A 19,788-nucleotide genomic window follows, 5' to 3' on the forward strand; every position below is an offset into this window, starting at 1 on the left:
ACTATTTTTCTGCCCTCCAATTCCAGCTTTGATTCTTTCCCTTCTGAAACTACTCTCCGGTTCCCATCCCCCTGCCAAGCTAGTTTAAACCCTCCCCAATAGCACTAGTAACACCCCCCCCCCCCCCCCCCCCCTGGGCTAGGATATTGGTCCCGGCCCTGTTGAGGTGCAACCCGTCTGGCTTGTACAGGTCCCACTTCCCCCAGAAATGGTCCCAATGCCTCAGGAATCTAAAACCCACGTGGCACCAGGAGTAATCTGGAGATTAAAAAGCAGGACCTCAAAGGTAGTAATCTCTTTCCTAGCTCCCTAAAATCTGCCTGCAAGACCTCGTCCCTCTTTCTTCCTGTGTCATTGGTGCTGATATGGACCACAACCTCTGGCTGTTTACCCTCCCCCTTCAGAATGTCCTGCAGCCGCTCTGTGACATCCTTGATCCTGGCACCAGGGAGGCAACATACCATCCTGGAGTCGGATCTGCGGCTGCAGAAACGCCTGTCTATTCCCCTAACTATTGAATCCCCTACCACTATTGCTCTTCCACTCTTCCTCCTCCTCCCCTGTGCAGCTGAGCCACCTGTGGTACCGTGGACGTGGCTCTGGCTGCACTCCCCAGAAGAACCAATGCCCCCACCATTACTCAGAACAGAATACTGGTTGGAGAGCGAGATGCACTCGGGACCCCTGCACTACCTGCCTGGTCGTCGTCTTCTGTCTGGCGGTCACCCATTCCCTCTCTGCCTGCACACTCTTAAGCTGCGGGGTGACCGCCTCCTGAAACGTGCTATCCACCAAGTTCTCAGTCTCGCGGATGCAGTGTAGTGACTCCAGCTGCCGCTCAAGCTCCGAAACCCAGAGCTTGAGTTGCTGCAGTTGGCGACACTTGCTGCACACGTGGTCGTCCAGGCCACGAGAAGCATCCAGGATTCCCCACATGGCACAGGATGTGCAATTCACGGGACTGAGCTGCCCTGCCATGCCTCTACATAATATACAATGAACTACCTTAACCGAAATAAACTTAAAAACTTTCAAAAAACACTTGCCAACTACGCACCAATCAGATCTCTCTTCATAGGCTATGAACTACTTGGCAGAAATACACTTAAAACTTAACAAAATATCCACCAGCTACTCGCCAATCGGCTCCCTTGTGCCGACGTCACTTCTGAATTCTGACGCCACTCCTGTGTTGAGTTTCTCTCACCGACTCTGTGCCTCTCGAAGGTCCACCGCTCAGCTCCGGTCCCAGGCCTCCTCTCCGCGCTCCTTTTATCCTCCACTCACAGACACTGATAGATAAATAAAATATAGAAGCAAAATGCTTAGCAAGTTAATGCAAACCCATGAGAAATATATGAACTTGTGAAATTAAGGACAGGAGAAGACCAGCACGTCCATTGAACCTGTCCCATAATGTCATGAGACTTCTACGCATCATCGTGCTCAGCTGAGTCCCCAACCACCAGCCATGTGATCTCCTGGAAGAGGTGAAGAAAGTGAGGAAAGAAAATGTAAACTAATTTGCAAAAAAACTCTGGGAAATTCCTCTCCGACCTCCCGCAGAGGATCAGACAAATTCCAGGAGATTGCAGTGAGCAGGGAGAGATGCTCCCCCAAAACCCACCTCCATTCCATATGTTGACCACACGCAGGAACTAGTCAAACTTTCTTTTGAATACTTGCAGCAAATCTGCACTCGGTACAATTTCCAGTAACTTGTTCCAGAAGTCAGTGACTCTGTGAAAAGAAGTACCTCCTGACATCTTACCAGTTCTATGCTTAGCAACTTATACCCATATTCCTGGTGTTCTTTAATCTGTTCAGCTCGAATAGCCTATCCGCATGGACCGCGTCTAATCCTTTCATTATTTTAAAGACCTCAATCAAATCTCTTCAAGACTTTGCTTTTCTAGACCTTCTCCAGTTCTCTAAACCTACAGTGGTAACTGAGAACCTTTAAACTAGGTACCAACCTCGTGGCTCTCCTCTGGACCTTTTTCAGCAACTCTCTAATCCACAATGAGAGGGGACCAAAACTGGACACGGTATTCTAGATGAGACCTTGTACAGAGACAGAATAATATTCCTTATTTTGTATTTAATCATCCTGGCAATACATCTTAACATGCTACTTGACCTTGTGCCATTGGTCATGGACTGAAAGTGTTCCATTTTTTAACTTGATGAAGGTGGACAGTCTCTATTTTTACCCCCTATTTTAAAAATCATATGAAATATGGCAGAATTTAGTTTCCATCACTTGTGTAGTGCCTTGCTTTTTTTTTTGCTGAGAAGTACGCTTTTATGTGGCATCTGAGGACTGCTTTAGTACTTTGCCATGGCAATGCAGGGGAGGTGTTGAGGTCCTGGCTCTGCACGATCAATTGGGCTAGTTGGATTTTTATGGAGGCTTGAAATTCATGTTCGCTTAGGAGGGAGGTGTTGACATGCCAGCACTGAGGTTAAGTTGTCAGAGGGTGATGAGGGCATGGTTACACGCATTAAAACTTAAATATTACAACTTAAGACATATGCTAGGTGTGGTTGTTTCAGGGATGAGCATTCTAACCCAGAGTATGACTTGTGTGTGTTGGAGTGGAAGATGAAGTATTTCTTGGATGTAAGGCATGCCATACGTGTACAAACTTAGGCCACTGCATCACTTGTGAGCTATTGTACATGGCTGTCAGACTGGGATGTCCTATTTCAGCAGCTGGTTTGTCTAGATGTGGTGCAGGGCACAGATCAGGTCTCCCATTATTATTGTGCTCTTCATAGAGGCAAGTGGTAGGAATATGTTTGGAATGTAAGGGTGTGTGCGATTGGGCATAAATGTCTAACATTGCAGACAGCTCACCAGCTATTGCTTGATTAGGATGGAGCAGCCAGTTTCCCTCAGTGGTCAAATCCAATGGCCCAGTGTTTGCTAATCAGCACTCACTTATGAAAGAGTGAGATGGTCCTCTCAGTTTGGCATTTTCTGCAGGGGAAAATCTGATTCTTGCAGAAAGGCTTGTTCTTAAAATACGTTGACATTTTTCTTGCTGAATGGTTGAGGCCCTTGATGTTCAAGAGTGTTATTTTTGATATCCGCCACAGTGGGAACAAATGTGGTTTATTGTGTTTGGAGCAAAACGAGTTGGCCCGATACCTAGCATAGGTGCGACAGTCCCCTTGCTCAAGACTGCTACTGCAGGTGGTCTGATTCCTGATCTGATCTGCCAAGTACTTACGTTCTGCATTTTAGAACTGTTGTTGATCTTCCAGGCTATTTCTTCAATGGTAAGTACCTTTTTTTTACTAGACGAGTCAATGTGACTGAGTAATTCCTCTTCCTTCCCCTCCATGGCTTGGGCCACAGGACAGGGGATCTTTCCTTTGCTTGCCAGATTGATGTTTAATTTTGTTTGGCTTCCTTGCTTATATCAAGTCTTTTTTTAGCACACCAAGGTTTGCTGATGAGACATAAGGTCTCGGGTTGTTGAGAGAACATAAGTTCTCTGGCTGCTGACCTTTATGTATTATCATACACGAATTCCAGCTAAGTTATGCTACTTATTTGGGAATGGAGCAGTGTGCCATGTTGTCCATGTTTCAAATCATCAGTGCATTAATTAAACAGGTGGTGGGCTGAGGACACTTATTGTTTCTGCATTAGGTGGCATTCCTTATGGGGTGTTGGCTTGAAAGACCGAGGTAGTTATCTGGGGTGATGGGACCTCTAGAGATACAATTTAGTTTTGCTTTCATGGTGTTGGCTGTGGCAGTATTTTTCTGCCAGTGGTCGTATTGTGATTTTGGGAATCTTCTTAAGCCTTTGGTGGGGATGTCCTGAGTTTCATTCTGCAGGTTGAGGAGCATCCTTCAGATTTTGTGATGTTGATGCCTTTGTCTTGGAAGAAAAGTATGGGAGCTTTTGGAGTGTTAAAGATGGTGGTGGGGGTTCCTGTGTTGATATTTTTAGCTTGGCGAGGTACAGCATTCTCTATTCATTTCCCTGGATCTGGAGAGTAGTTTTAACATTAAATAATTCTGGGGAGAGGTCTGTGAAATTAAAATGCGGCGATCACGTAGATGCAACTTTTTCTTGGCTTGAGAATGGGCCATAATTGCTTTGGACTGGAAATTGTTTATTACAAACTGCCTGGTGCATTTTAGGTCATTGGGAATAATGATGGGTGTCCTGTCTTGTCTTAAATCTGTTGCATTGTGCATGTTCAGGAGTCTATGTAAAATGTTCTGGATAAATAAGATGGGTTTGTTTTATTCAAGGTCCTTGGGAATGCTGAAGATCTGAATATTGTAGGGACATACCCAATGAATTTATTTTTGCTTCTAGGTCCTGATCTTTGGTTTGTAGGTATGATTGTTGCATTACAAGCTCTGCCAGGTTTCTATCATCTGTAGTGAAGCAACTTCAGCTTGTCCATGCAGTGGCCAGTTTGGGTGTTGTGTAGAGTTTGTGGAGCTTTGGCTATAATGTATTGATGGCGTCTTGAAGATATCAATGAGTTTACTGATCTCTTCTAGGTATGCAAGGCCCACATGGACTGTGCCAAGTCTAATTATTTTAAGATTTGCAGTGGGCATATGAACTACTATTCTCGGCACTGGGCTTTTGTTGGACTTTATGTCAAGAGTGTCATTGATTGTGGTGGAGCTGGAGTACTTTTGGCTTTTAACTTGACGTTCCTGGAGTATTGCTCAAGAGATTGTCACCAGGTGTAGATAGAGGCAGCCTGCCATCTGTTTTAGGTGGTCCTCACTTTGAGGGAGGAGGGAAGTAGTAGTTCAGTATTTTGTGTCTGAGCTTTCTTAGCCAGTGTCATGAGACAATGTGATTTATTTTCTGAGTGGCAGGGTTTGTCGCATTTTAATAGTCAGTGAGGAAATGGCTACTTATATGCGAGCAGCTGTTGGGGGAGGGAACTGGAGACAGCAGCTTGTAGCATTTTCAGTGCATCGTTTTAGAAACATAGAAAAATAGGAGCAGGAGTAGGCCATTCGGCCCTTCGAGCCTGCTCTGCCATTCAATGTGATCATGACTAATCCTCTGTCTCAATACCATATTCCCGCTCTCTCCCCATACCCCTTGATGCCTTTTGTGTCTAGAAATCTATCTATCTCCTTAAATATATTCAGTGACTTGGCCTCCACGGCCTTCTGTGGTAAAGAATTCCATAGGTTCACCACTCTGAGTGAGTGAAGAAATTTCTCCTCATCTCAGTCCTAATTGTCCTACCCTGTATCCTGAGACACTGACCCCTCATTCTAGACCTCCTAGCCAGGGGAAACATCCTCCCTGCATCCAGTCTGTCTAGCCCTGTCAGAATTTTATACATTTCAATGAGATCCCCTCTCATTTTTCTAAACTCTAGTGAATACAGGCCTAGTCGACCCAATCTCTCCTCAAACGACAGTCCTGCCATCCCAGGAATCAGTCTGGTGAACCTTCGCTGCACTCCCTCTATGGCAAGTATATCCTTTCTTAGGTACTCCAGGTGTGGTCTCACCAAGGCCCTGTACAACTGTAGTAAGACATCCTTGCTCCTGTACTCAAATCCTCTTGCATTGAAGGCCAACATACCATTTGCCTTCCTAACTGCTTGCTGCACCTGCATGTTTGCCTTCAGTGACTGGTGTACAAGGACACCCAAGTCCCTCTGTATATCAATATTTCCCAATCTATCACCATTTAAATAATATTCTGCCTTTTTGTTTTTCCTACCAAAGTAGATAACTTCATATTTAACCTGGACATTTGAAGTCTTTTGCTTTCTTAGATTTCTGCAGGTAGTATGGTGTCTGCTGATGCTTCTATCAGCAGACTCGCTATGGGAGAAGTGGGCGACGAGGCAGGAAGCACGTGTTAAAAACAGCAAATGCTGGAAATACTTAGGTCAGGCAACATCTGTGGACAGAGAAACAGAGTTCACGTTTCAGGTCGGTGACCTTTCATCAGAACTGGAAAAAGTTAGAGATGTAACAGATTTTAAGCACGTACAGAAGGAGGAAAGGTGGGAGGGGATGAAAGAACAAAAAGGAAGGTCTGTGATAGGGTGGGAGACAGGAGATATTGGCCCAGAAATTCCGTGCGGAGGGCTGCAATCTGGGAAAATCTGCGCTTGTGCCAGAGGGCTCCCGGGAGGCGCAGAGTTCCATTGCTGGGCCTCCCCAAACTGCCGGTGCACAGGGCACACGTATCCCAGAGGCGCAGGCGGTTCGCAGCGTCCCTGGGATCACGTGGGCCATGGGGAGCCAATCGGAGAAAGGAATCTCCATTCATAGATTTGACAGGAAGACCTGTCAAATCTATGAATGGAGATCACCCCCAAAACATAGTAAAACTTCCAAATACATTTTTTAAAAAATCACATTTTTAAAATGACTAAATTACATAAATTAACTATTTTAAACAAAAAATTTATTAAAAAATTTTTTTTTTTTAACGGGGCTAAAAATAAACTTGCCTTTCTTTAAAGTATTTTTAAATGATAAATCTGTGGAAATTTAAAAAAAATAAAAAATAAAATAATTTTTTTCAATTCTTATCCTGGTAAAAGCAGGCTTTTACCAGGCGCAAGAATTGTAAGTGTTTTCCGCAGGCGGAGGGTCTCCAAAAAACGGAACTCTCCACCCGCAGGCCCTGCTCCAGCACAGCCGGAGGATCTGTCAAGAGACAGATCGGAAATGTCGGTTTCCAGCGCATGCGCAGTGCATGCCTAAAACCAGCATTTCTGTTGGCCCTACGGGTGAGTACACAACATGTACACACCCGTGGGGACTGGAATTTCTGCCTCATTAAATGACAAAAGATGGGTCTAGAGTGGATGTAAATGGCAATAGCAGAATCATGTTGTCTGAAAAAAATGGGACCAATGGTTGTGATCTGAAATTGTTGAACTCGATGAGTCCGGAAGGCGTAAAGTGCCTAATTGAACGATGAAGTGTTGTTCCTCGAGCTTCTGTTGAACTTCATTAGAATAGTGTAGGAGGCCAAGGACCAAGAGGTCAGCATGGAAGTGGGGCAGAGAATTAAAATGATAAGCGAATGGAAGCTCAAGGTCAAGCTTGCGGAATGAACGGAGGTGTCATCCAAAGCGATCGCCCAGTCTGTGTTTGGTCTCCCACAGTAGTGCTTATGTTACTGGACTGGTAATCCAGAGCCCTGGGCAAATGATCCAGAGACATAAGTTCAAATCCCACCACGGCAGTTGGGGAATTTAAATTCAGTTAATTAAATAAATCTGGAATAAAAAGCTACTATCAGTACAGGTGACCATGAAACTACCGGATGTTCGTACAAACCCATCTGATTCATTAATGTCCTTTTAGTGAAGGAAATCTGCTGTTTTTACCTGGTCTGGCCTATATGTGACTCCAGACCCACAGCAATGTGGTTGACTCTTAACTGCCCTCTGAAATGGCACAACAAGCCACTCGGTTGTAACAAACCACTACAAAGAAGTATACTAAGAATAAAACCGGACGGACCATCCGGTATTGACCTAGGCATTGGATACGACAAAGGCACGCCCAGTCGACCCTGCAAAGTCCTCCTCACTAACATCTGGGAACTTGTGCCAAAATTTAGAGCTGTCCCACAGACTAGTCAAGCAACAGCCTGATAGTCGCACTCGCAGAATCGTACCTTTCAGCCAATATCCCAGACTTCTCCATCAACACCCCTGGGTATGTTCTGTCCCACCAGCAGCACAGTGGTATACAGTCAGGAGGGAGTGGCCCTGGGAGTCCTCAACATTAACCCTGGTTCAATGAGGAGTATAGAAGACTATGCCAGGAGCAGCATCAGACGTACCTAAAAATGAGATGCCAACCTGGTGAAGCTACAATACAGGACATGTGTGTGCTAAACAGCGAAAACAGCATGCTACAGACCAAGCTAAGCGTTCCCACAACCAACGGATCAGATCAAAAATCTGCAGTCCTGCCACATGAGCAGTGGTGGACAATTAAACAACTAATGGGAGGAGGAGGCTCCATCAACATTCCCATCCTCAATGATAGCGGAGCCCAGCACGTGAGTGCAAAAGACAAGGCTGAAGCGTTCGCAACCATCTTCAGCCAGAAGTGCCAAGTAGATGATACATCTTGGTCTCCTCCAAAGGTCCCCACCATCACAGAAACCAGTCTTCCGCCAATTTGATTCACTCCGTGATATAAGGAAATGGTTGGGCGCACTGGATACAGCAAAGGCCAGGGGCCCTGACAACATCCCAGTTGTTGTGCTGAAGACTTGTGCTCCAGAACTAGCCAAGCTGTTCCAGTGCAGCTACAACACTGGCATCTACCCGACAAAGTGGAAAATTGCCCAGGTATGTCCGATCTACAAAAGCAGGACATATCCAATCCAGCCAGTTACTGCCCCATCGATCTACTCAATCATCAGCAAAGTGATGGAAGGTGTCGTCGACAGTGCTATCACGCGGCACTTACTCACCAATAACCTGCTCACCGATGCTCAGTTTGGGTTCCGCCAGGACACACTGCTCCAGACCTCATTCCAGCCTTAGTCTAAATATGGACAAAAGAGCTGAATTCCAGAGGTGAGGTGAGAGTTGACATCAAGGCAGCATTTGACCGAGTGTGGCATCAAGGAGCCCTAGTAAAATTGAAGTCGATGAGAATAGGCGGGTGGGGTGGGGGGGGGGACTCCCCACTGGCTGCAGTCATACCTAGCACAAAGGAAGATGGTTGTGGTTGTTGATCAATTATCTCGGCCCCAGGACATTGCTGCAGGAGTTCCTCAGGGCAGTGTCCTAGTCCCAAGCATCTTCCGTTACTTCAGCAACGACCTTCCCTCCACCATAAGATCAGAAGTGGGGATGTTCGCTGGTGATTGCACAGTGTTCAGTTCCAATCGCAACTCCTCAGATAATGAAGCAGTCTGTCCCCGCATGCAGCAAGACCTGGATTACATTCAGGCTTGGGCTAGTAAGTGGCAAGTTACATGCGTGCCGCACAAGTGCTGGGCAATGACCATCTCCAACAAGAGAGAGTCTAACCACTGCCCCATGACATTCAGCGCCATTACCATTGCTGAATTCCCCCATCATAAACATCCTGGGGGTCACCATTGACAAGAAACTTAACTGGACCAGCCATACTGTGGCTACAAGAACAGGTCAGTGGCTAGGTATTCTGTGGCGAGTGACTCACTTCCTGACTCCCCAAAGCCTTTCACCATCTACAAGGCACAAGTAAGGAGTGTGATGGAATACTTTCCACTTGCCTGGATGAATGCAGCTCCAACAATGCTCAAGAAGCTCGACACCATCCTTGATTGGCACCCCATCCACCACTAAACATTCACTCCCTCCACCACCGGCGCACCGTGGCTGCAGTGTACCATCTACAAGATGCACTGCAGCAACTCGCCAAGGCTTTTTCGGCCGTATCTCCCAAACTTGCGACCTCTACCACCTAGAAGGACAAGGGCAGCAGGCGCATGGGAACACCATCACCTCCAAGTTCCCCACCAAGTCACACGCCATCCTGACTTGGAAATAAATTGCCGTTCCTTCATCGTCGCTGAGTCAAAATCCTGAAACTCCCTCCCTAGCAACACTGGGAGTACCTTCACCTCCCGGACTGCAGTGATTCAAGAAGGCGGCTCACCACCACCACCTTCTCGAAGGCAATTAGAGACGGGCAATAAATGCTGGCCTTGCCAGCGACGTCCACATCCCATGCATGAATAAAAAAAATGTAGAGACTGCATCGTAAGCAGGGGATACAGTATACTAAATTGAAAGTACTACAAGTAAATTACTGTTTCATTTCAAAGGAGTTTTTGGGGCCCTGGATGGAGGGAAGGGAGGACGTAAAAGGGCAGGTGTTGTATTTTCTGCGCTTGCACGGGAAAGTGCCGTGGGAAAGGGGGGGCGATTGAAGAGTGGACCAGAGTGTCGTGGAGGGAACAGTCACTTTGGAGTTCTGAAAGGGGAGGTGACGATGTGTTCGGTGGTAGCATCACACTCAAGATGGCAGAAATGGCGGAGGTTGATCTGTTGAAAGTGGATGCTGGTGGGGTGGAAGATTAGAGTAAGGGCAACCTTTTCGTGGTTCTGGGAGGGAGGGTAAGGGGTGAGAGCAGAAGTGTGGGAAATGGGACCGACACAGTTGAGGGTCCTGTCAACCGTGGTGGAGGGGAATCCTCAACTGAGGAAAAATTGGAGCATTTCACTGATATTTTCTCAGAAACCTCATGATAGTTTGCTCAAATGACCTTAGCAGAAGCCAGGGAGCAGGTTACCTTCCTTACTTCACAGCCATGGAATAGCTTATGTCATTGGGTGGGGAAGGGGAATTTTTAAAAAAAACCCAAGAGAAGTAAATGTATAACCATGCAACTACTTATTGATTAAAATCGTTGAGACAAGTTTTTTGTCTTGGGTGTTGATCATATGGCTTAAGCAATGTTTGTAGTTCAGAAAGTAAATATTTGGAGAGACTGTTGAATATCTTTTTGCTATATAATAAAAACACTACACATACATTTATTCATCAATCGTTTTCATGCTTGAAAATGCATCGAAGACAGATATTATCACTTCTATGAGATGATATTGTCAGTCAGGTCATATTTGAATGGCTGAAAATTGACATTTGGCATCTGTTTAAAGCTCTCAAAGTGTGTATAAAATTGTTCCCAACTCTTAAACGGCATTGGGAGCAGGATCAGGGTAGAATTTACTATACGTTAGTAAGAAAGAGAAAAGTTAAAGGTAAACTAAGAGTGTAGGAGGGAGAAAAAGGTAATGGCCCAGATTTTGTGGTCGGCGGCGAAGTGTTGACGCTTGCCACTGACCTCAAAGATCTAGCGATATTTGTGGCGTGGTTTCACCTTTCCCGACATTAATTTCATTCTGGCGACCCCGATAGGGGATCTCCAGCATCCATCAAGCAGACTAAGCAGCCGATCACATTGCAGAATTCTCAGACAGCAAACCAGGAAATAAAAAGCACTGATTATCCTTCACTTTTGAATCATTTTATAGAGAGCAAAATAAAGATTGGGACATACACATGGGATTAAGCTAGAAGATGAAATATTCTTTATTATTTACTTTATTATTTTAAAAATCTCGAATTTTTATCATCATGAAGAACTTTGGCATTCCACAAATATAAAATTAGTTTTTCAGGGCCAGAGAGGTTGTTAGCAGTAATTATGACTTGATATGCTGTTTTTATTAAAAAAAAAAAAATTTTTTTTTAAAAGGTGCAACTTTTTAAAGCATTTTTACAGCGTGAATGGTGCGTAAAAAGTGGAAGTTCGCGTCAATTCAGTGATTTTAATTTATTTCCATCTTGGATGACTGCAACAGAGCAGGGTATCACTGATGGCAACTTCAGGATTTCTGCATTTAAATGCGCATGTATAGGCTCCAGAAGTTCCTGTCAGATTTGCAGAGTAATGGCGGTGAACACTGACAGTTTTGCTGTCATTACACCGCAAATTCCGGGCCAATGAGATGAGCACATATTAGTGATAAGCTGTTCCTCATTTAAGTAGATTTATCACCGATTTTTGTTTTCCAATTTGACACGGAGCTGAAAACAAATAAAACTATGGAGTTAAGAACATAAGAAATAGCAGCAGGAGTAGACCAATCGGCCCCTCGAGCCTGCTCCGCCATTCAATAAGATCATGGCTGATCTGATCCTAACTGCCAATCCACTATCACAGAACCATCTCCTGAATCTAACAGAATTAGAGACACAAAATAGGAGCAGGATCAGGCTACACGGCCCCTGGGCCCGCTCCACTACCCACAGGGCCATGACCGATCCGAACCTAGACTCATGTCCAAATTCCTGCCCGCTCCCCGTAACCCTTAATTCCCTTTACTTCTAGGAAACTGTCTATTTCTGTTTTAAAATTATGTAATGATGTAGCTTCTACAGCTTTTTGGGGCAGCATATTCCATGGACCTACCACCCTCTGAGTGAATAGGGTAATAATAGTGGGGGATTTCAACTTCCCCAATATAAATTGGGACAGTCAGAGTGTGAAAGGCTTAGAGGGTGCAGAATTCTTAAAGTGCATCCAGGAGAGCTCTTTGAGCCAACATGTAGAAAGTCCTACAAGAGAGGGGGCGGTACTGGACCTAATTCTGGGGAATGTAGCCGGGCAAGTGGTGGAAGTGTCAGTAGGAGAGCATTTTGGCGACAGTGACCATAATTCGGTGAGATTTAAGGTGGTCATGGAAAAAGACAAAGACGGCCCGGAAATAAGGGTTCTAAATTGGGGGAAGGCCGATTTTAATATGATAAGGCAGGATCTGGCCAAAGTGGACTGGGAGCAGCTGCTTATAGGAAAATCCACATCAAAACAGTGGGAGACTTTCAGAAGGGAAATAGAGAGAGTACAACGCCAACATGTTCCTGTAAAGGTCAAGGGTGGGACCAGCAAGCGAAGGGAACCTTGGATGACAAGGGATATACAAAAATGCATTAGAAATAAAAGGGGGGCTTTTGGCAGTTACAAAAGACTAAAGACAGAAGAAGCCCTAGAGGAGTATAAAAAGTGCAGGGGCATACTTAAAAAAAGAAATTAGGAGGGCGAGGAGGGGCCATGAAATAACACTGGCGAGCAAAATAAAGGAAAATCCTAAGATGTTTTATAAGTATATTAAGGGCAAGAGGATAACCAGGGAAAGGGTAGGGCCCATTAGGGACCAAAGTGGCAATCTGTGTGTAGAGCCAGAGGATGTAGGCGGGGTTTTAAATGAATTTTTTGCATCTGTGTTCACTATGGAGAAAGACGATGCAGACATAGAAATCGGGCAAGGGGACTGTGACATACTTGAACATATTAGCATCGAGAGGGAGGAGGTGGTAGCGGTTTTAGCGGGCCAAAAAGTGGATAAATCCCCAGGCCCGGATGAGATGTATCCCAGGCTGCTGTGGGAGGCAAGGGAGGAGATTGCAGGGGCTCTGACACTAATTTTCAGAACCTCTCTGGCCACAGGGGATGTACCAGAGGACTGGAGAACAGCTAACGTAGTACCATTATTCAAGAAGGGTAGCAGGGATAAACCAGGGAATTACAGGCCAGTGAGTCTAACATCTGTGGTGGGGAAATTATTGGAAAAAATTCTGAGGGACAAAATTAATCTCCACTTGGAGAGGCAAGGATTAATCGGGGATAGTCAGCATGGCTTTGTCAAGGGTAAATCATGTCTAACAAATCTGATCGAATTTTTCGAGGGGGTGACTCGTGGGGTGGATGAGGGAAATGCTGTGGATGTGGTTTACATGGACTTCAGTAAAGCTTTTGACAAAGTCCCGCATAGGAGACTGGTCAAGAAGGTAAGAGCCCATGGGATCCAGGGTGCCTTGGCGCGTTGGATCCTAAACTGGCTGAGTGGCAGGAGGCAGAGGGTGATGGTCGAAGGTTGCTTTTGTGACTGGAAGCCTGTGTCCAGTGGGGTACCTCAGGGATCGGTGCTGGGTCCCTTATTGTTTGTGATCTACATAAATGATTTGGATGAGAATGTAAAAGGTATGATCAGTAAGTTTGCAGATGACACGAAAATTGGTGGGGTGGTAAATTGCGAGGAGGAAAGCCTCCGGCTACAGGACGATATAAACGGGTTGGTCAGATGGGCGGAAAAGTGGCAAATGGAATTTAACCCTGAAAAGTGCGAGGTGATGCATTTTGGACGGACAAATAAGGCAAGGGAATACACAATGAGTGGTAGGACCCTAGGAAGTACAGAGGGTCAGAGGGACCTTGGTGTACATGTACATAGATCCCTGGAGGCAGCGGAGCAGGTGGATAAGGTGGTTAAAAAGGCATATGGGATACTTGCCTTCATTAGCCGAGGCATAGAATATAAGAGCAGGGAGGTTATGATGGAGCTGTACAAAACGCTGGTGAGGCCACAGCTGGAGTACTGTGTGCAGTTCTGGTCGCCTCACTATAGGAAGGATGTGATTGCTTTGGAGAGGGTGCAGAGAAGATTCACCAGGATGTTACCTGGGATGGAGCGCCTCAGCTATGAAGAGAGGCTGGACAGGCTGGAGTTGTTTTCCTTGGAGCAGAGCAGGCTGAGGGGGGACCTGATTGAGGTGTACAAAATAATGAGGGGCATAGATAGGGTAGATAAAGAGGAACTTTTCCCCTTAGTGGGGGGGTCAATAACAAGGGGGCATAGATTCAGGGTAAGGGGCAGGAGATTTAGAGGGGATTTGAGGAGGAACTTTTTCACCCAGAGGGTGGTTGGAATGTGGAACTCAATGCCTGAAAGGGTGGTGGAGGCAGGAACCCTCACAACATTCAAGAAGCATTTGGATGAGCACTTGAAATGCCATTGCATACAAGGCTATGGACCAAATGCTGGAAAATGGGATTAGACTGGACAGGGATGGATGGGCGGCGCAGACACGATGGGCCGAAGGGCCTCTTTCTGTGCTGTAAAACTCTTTGACTCTATGACGTAGTTCCTCCTCATCTCAGTTTTGAAAGAGCAGCCCCTTATTCTAAGACTATGCCCCCTAGTTCTAGTTTCACCCATCATCGGGAACATCTTCCCCGCATCCACCCGATCCAACCCCTTCACAATCTTATGTTTCAATAAGATCGCCTCTCATTCTTCTGAACTCCAATGAGTAGAGTCCCAATCTACTCAACCTCTCCTCATATGTCCATCCCCTCATCCCCGGGATTAACCGAGTGAGCCTTCTTTGTACTGACTCGAGAGCAAGTATGTCTTTTCTTAAGTATGGACACCAAAACTGTACGCAGTATTCCAGGTGCGGTCTCACCAATACCTTGTACAACTGAAGCAATACATCCCTATTTTTATATTCTATCCCCCCTAGCAATGAAAGCCAACATTCCATTGGCCTTCTTAATCACTTGCTGCACCTGCATACTAACCTTTTGAGTTTCGTGCACCAGGACCCCCCGATCCCTTTGTACTTCAGTACTTTCCAGTTTCTTGCCATTAAGATAATAACTTGCTCTATGATTTTTCCTGCCAAAGTGCATAACCTCACACTTTCCAGTATTGTATTCCATCTGCCAAATCTCTGCCCACTTACTTAGCCTGTCGATGTCCCCTTGCAGGTTTTTTATGTCCTCCTCACTCACTACTTTCCCTCCCATCTTAGTATCATCTGCAAACTTTGATATGTTACACTCGGTCCCCTCCTCCAAATCGTTAATATAGATTGTAAAGAGTTGGGGACCCAGCACTGACCCCTGCGGAACACCACTAGTTACTGATTGCCAGTCTGAGAATGAACCATTTATCCCAACTCTCTGCCTTTTGTTAGATAGCCAATCCTCTATCCATGCCAGAATATTACCCCCAATCCCGTGATTTTTTATCTTAAGCAATAATCTTTTGTGTGGCACCTTGTCAAATGCCTTTTGGAAGTCTAAATACACTACGTCCACTGGTTCCCCTTTATCCACCCTACATGTTACTTCCTCAAAGAACTCCAGCAAATTTGTCAAACATGACTTCCCCTTCATAAAACCATGCTGACTTTGTCCTATTAAATTATGATTATCCAAATGTCCTGTTACTGTCTCCTTAATAATGGACTCCAAAATTTTACCTACCACAGATGTTAGGCTAACTGGTCTATAGTTTCCAGCCTTCTGTCTACTGCCCTTTTTAAATAAGGGTGTTACATTAGCAGTTTTCCAGTCTGCCGGGACCTTTGCCGAGTCCAGGGAGTTTTGGAAAATTATTACCAATGCATCCACAATCCCTACCGCCACTTCCCTCAAGACCCTAGGATGTAAGCCATCAGGTCCAGGTGATTTATCCGCCTTGAGTCCCATTATTTTACCGAGTACCACTTCCTTTGTGATTTTGATCGTGTTTAGCTCCTCCCCCCCCCCCCCCCCCCCCCTTTAGCCCCCTGTTTGTCCAGTGTTGGGATATTCTTAGTGTCTTCTACTGTAAAGACTGATGTAAAATATTCATTCAGTGTTTTTGCCATCTCCATATTTCCCACCATTAATTTCCCGGTCTCATCCTCTAAGGGACCAACATTTACTTTAGCCACCCTTTTTCTTTTTATATAACTATAAAAACTCTCTTACTATCTGTTTTTATATTTTTTGCTAATTTACTTTCATAATCTATCTTCCCTTTCTTAATCAATCTTTTTGTTATTTTTTGCTGTCTTTTAAAGTTTTCCCAATCCTCTATCCTCCCACTAGATTTGGCTACCTTATATGCCCTTGTTTTTAGTCGAATACTATCCTTAATTTCTTTACTTAGCCACGGATGGCTGTCTTTTCTTTTACACCCTTTTCTTCTCGGTGGAATATATTTTTTTTGGAAGTTGTAAAATAACTCCTTAAATGTATACCACTGATCATGTATCGTCTTACCCTTTAATCTATTTTCCCAACCCACTCTACTCAATTCCGCTCTCATACCTTCATAGTCTCCTTTATTCAAGCTTAGCATGCTTGTTTGAGATCCAACCTTCTCACCCTCTAATTGAATATGGAATTCAACCATGTTATGGTCACTCATTCCAAGGGGATCCTTTACTAGGACATTTTTAATTAATCCCGTCTCGTTACACAGGACCAGATCTAAGGTTGCTTGCCCCCTGGTCGGTTCAGTTACATACTGCTCAAGAAACCCATCCCTAATACACTCAATGAACTCATCCTCAAGGCTGCCCTGCCCAATTTGATTTGTCCAATTAATATGATAGTTAAAATCCCCCAAAATTATAGATGTTCCCTTATTACAAGCCTCAACTATTTCCTGATTGATACTCCGTCCAACAGAGTTGCCACTGTTCGGAGGCCTATAGACTACGCCCACTAGTGTTTTTTTCCCCTTATTATTCCTTACCTCCACCCAAACTGTTTCATTATCCTGATGTTTTGACCCAATATCATTTCTCTGTATTACAGTGATTCCTTCCTTTATTAACATAGCCACCCCACCTCCCCTTCCTTCCTGCCTGTCCTTCCTGATCGTTAAATAACCTGGTATGTTTAATTCCCAGGCATTGTCACCCTGCAGCCATGTTTCTGTAATGGCCACAAGATCATACCCATATGTAGTTATTTGTGCCATTAAGTCGTCTATTTTGTTACGAATGCTACGTGCATTCAGATAGAGAACTTTCAAATATGTTTTGTGACACTTAGTTCCTGCTTTTGCCCTTTTTATTACTTTACCTTTTACTCCAGACCTTCTGCCCCTTCCTGACACGCTCTGGTTTTTAATTTCCCCACTGCTACCTGAGTCTATGACCTTCTCTGTTGTCATTTTTATTATTTGCTTTCTAGGAACTTCCCCCCGACTAGTTAGTTTAAAGCCCTCTCTACAGCCCTAGTTATATGATCCGCCAGGACTCTAGTCCCAGCACTGGCCAAGTGAAGCCCGTCCCAACGGAACAGCTCCCTCCTGCCCCGGTACTGGTGCCAGTGTCCCAGGAAGCAAAACCCATTTTTCCCACACCAGTCTTTGAGCCACGCGAGTTCAAGGAGACAGGAGTATCTCTGAAACCTCTGGCACTCTGGGTTAAAGTGGGGGAGGGAGATTTGAAAATAACCTAATGCAAATAGTCGCCTTTCAATATCAGGACTGTAAATTGCATTTGAAATAAGATTGTCGGAAAGTGGGCTAATTTACAGGGTACTGAATATTCAAGTAAGCTGCATTTTGAGATACCATCCGCTGTCCTTCGGAGTGCTGGTCTGGATCTTGCATCTGTAGGTCACTGCAAATAGAACATGTTTGTGATGAGCTATTGTGGCTTACTGTTGCCACTGTGTTTTGCATTTGGTGCTAATGTGACCAAAAATTGAAAATTATGGAAGAAAGTCAGAGGGGCAGGTATGGTAAAACGGTTGGAAATATTGGTCTTAATTGCTGTTTCCATTGAATTTTGTTTACTCATTGCAGTGTTATCCCTGGTACACAGAAGATCTGGGTGAAGACTTGGGGCTGTTCACATAACAATTCAGATGGAGAATACATGGCAGGCCAACTGGCTGTTTACGGGTATAAAATCACAGGTAATGGTACAATTTAATACATTATATAACGGTCCTTGTACAACAGAATTTTAACCAATACAACTTAAACTTATTAAAATAAATGCTTTCTGTGCTGCATGTTACATGTACTTTAAAACTGCTTCAAAAATGGACCACAAAACCGTACCTCTACTCAATACTGTTGTGTTAATGCTATGTTGTGCAACATGTGTTTTGTGGTTCAACCATTTGCTTCCTGACTGGGTTATAACAGAATTTCAATTGCAGAGAAACTCAGCTTCGTCGTGAAATCCTGGAATAGTTGCTGGAGTAGCACAGAAATGTAGGATTAAGTTGGCATTTAAAAAAAAAAAAAAAAAAAAATTGTAGTCATATCTGTTAGTTCAAAAGTGCTGCGAGCAAACATTGACATTTACAGGAAACTTTGTGCTATTCGGGACCGAGCTGTTGCCGTCCCATCAAAACTGCCGGACAAACCAGCGCTAATGTTGACACATACGGAGATTTTGAGCTCCGTATCTGGCAACAAACCCTGTTGCTTAGCAACAGCTTCTAAACAGTCGGCCGTACCTTGCAAGCGTCTCTGTAGCTTAGCAACAGCTTCAGCGAGGCCTTGCAGAGCATGACAGTTGAGAAAAAGCAACGAAAAGAGAAAAAGCAACGAAAAGAAAAAAAACCTAACGAAACGGCTCCTGATTTTTGCCAGTGGCTTGAGCTTGCTGGACGTTTAGCCTCCGGGTAACACAAAGTTTCCTGTAATTTGATTCAGTCATTGATTGTTTATGATCCAGATGGAAGTTCCATTTGACCTGTCAAGAGGAATGCTGTTGCACTTTCTGTGGTGTGTTAGCCAACATTGTATAGGTTGAGTTGTCTTAGGCTGGCGTGGGTCTGCTTATTTTGGCAGATGTTGCATTTGGAAATTGTGTTCTTCACAACTGGAATTACAAAAATTCTTTAATGTGTGATCCCTTTACTCATTTATGAAGAGAGGATTTTGTGCATCCTTGCGCCATAAAGGGACAACTTATAGGAAGAAAAGGGGTTATCCTTGTCCTTTGTGTCCAATCAGAGTTGATATAGCTATGGTGTGTGGATTTGTTGCAAAAATGACCTTAATTTACATACTGGTTGTAATGGTTTAAAAACTGAAAATAGTTACTTTTTTTAAGATGGAACTTTAGCTGTTAAATGGGGCATTTTTTGCTTATTTTCTACCTGTCTGGGTTGAAGATGGGCCAGTATAACTCAGTGATTCCTCCTTGCATCAATCTAAAAGCAGGTACTGATGTCAGAACTGGTACCTGCAGTAACCACAGTATAAATGTAACATCTGGAAACCATGCATCAAGGGCTATTAATCACTGATAGTTTTATAAAGTATTTCACTAAACATTGACACTGCAATGCAGTGTTGCGAGCTCTTTGCAATCTGCAGCATCTACCTGAAACTAGTTAATACCATTTTGAACAATTGCAGGTGGTGTGATCAGTGTTTATATTACTTTCGCTGTTCAAAAAAAAAAGGCTAAATACTTGTGGAAATTTTATGGGAGCTGTGGTAGCTCAAGCAGTTGAGTGCTTGACTTCCAGAAAGGTCATAAGTTTTGTTCCAGGGCTGCCTGACATCTAGTTACTTGCCTCGGTTGAATGAGTTTTAATAGTTCTAAGCCAGGCCACTAGATGGAGCACAGCATTTAAAAAAACAAGGTCGGGTAATATAAGTGGATTGTCCAACTATTAATTTAGATTTTTTTTGTGAGAAG

At 44.4% G+C, this 19,788-nt stretch overlaps 1 protein-coding gene across 1 annotated transcript in view; it reads left to right on the top strand.

Annotated features, from left to right (window-relative positions):
• The window catches only part of LOC147117711 (threonylcarbamoyladenosine tRNA methylthiotransferase-like), a 414,417-nt gene that overhangs the window by 15,583 nt on the left and 379,046 nt on the right, over positions 1-19,788 (top strand). Inside the window, exon 3 of the mRNA XM_085988929.1 lies at positions 17,928-18,040. Within this exon, the coding sequence (XP_085845055.1) occupies positions 17,928-18,040 (113 nt within the window). The remainder of the gene's footprint in view (positions 1-17,927; positions 18,041-19,788) is intronic.

Source organism: Somniosus microcephalus, chromosome 5, assembly GCF_052327205.1.
Source record: "Somniosus microcephalus isolate GS21.2 chromosome 5, FLI_Smic_1.0, whole genome shotgun sequence".
NCBI lineage: Eukaryota > Metazoa > Chordata > Chondrichthyes > Squaliformes > Somniosidae > Somniosus > Somniosus microcephalus.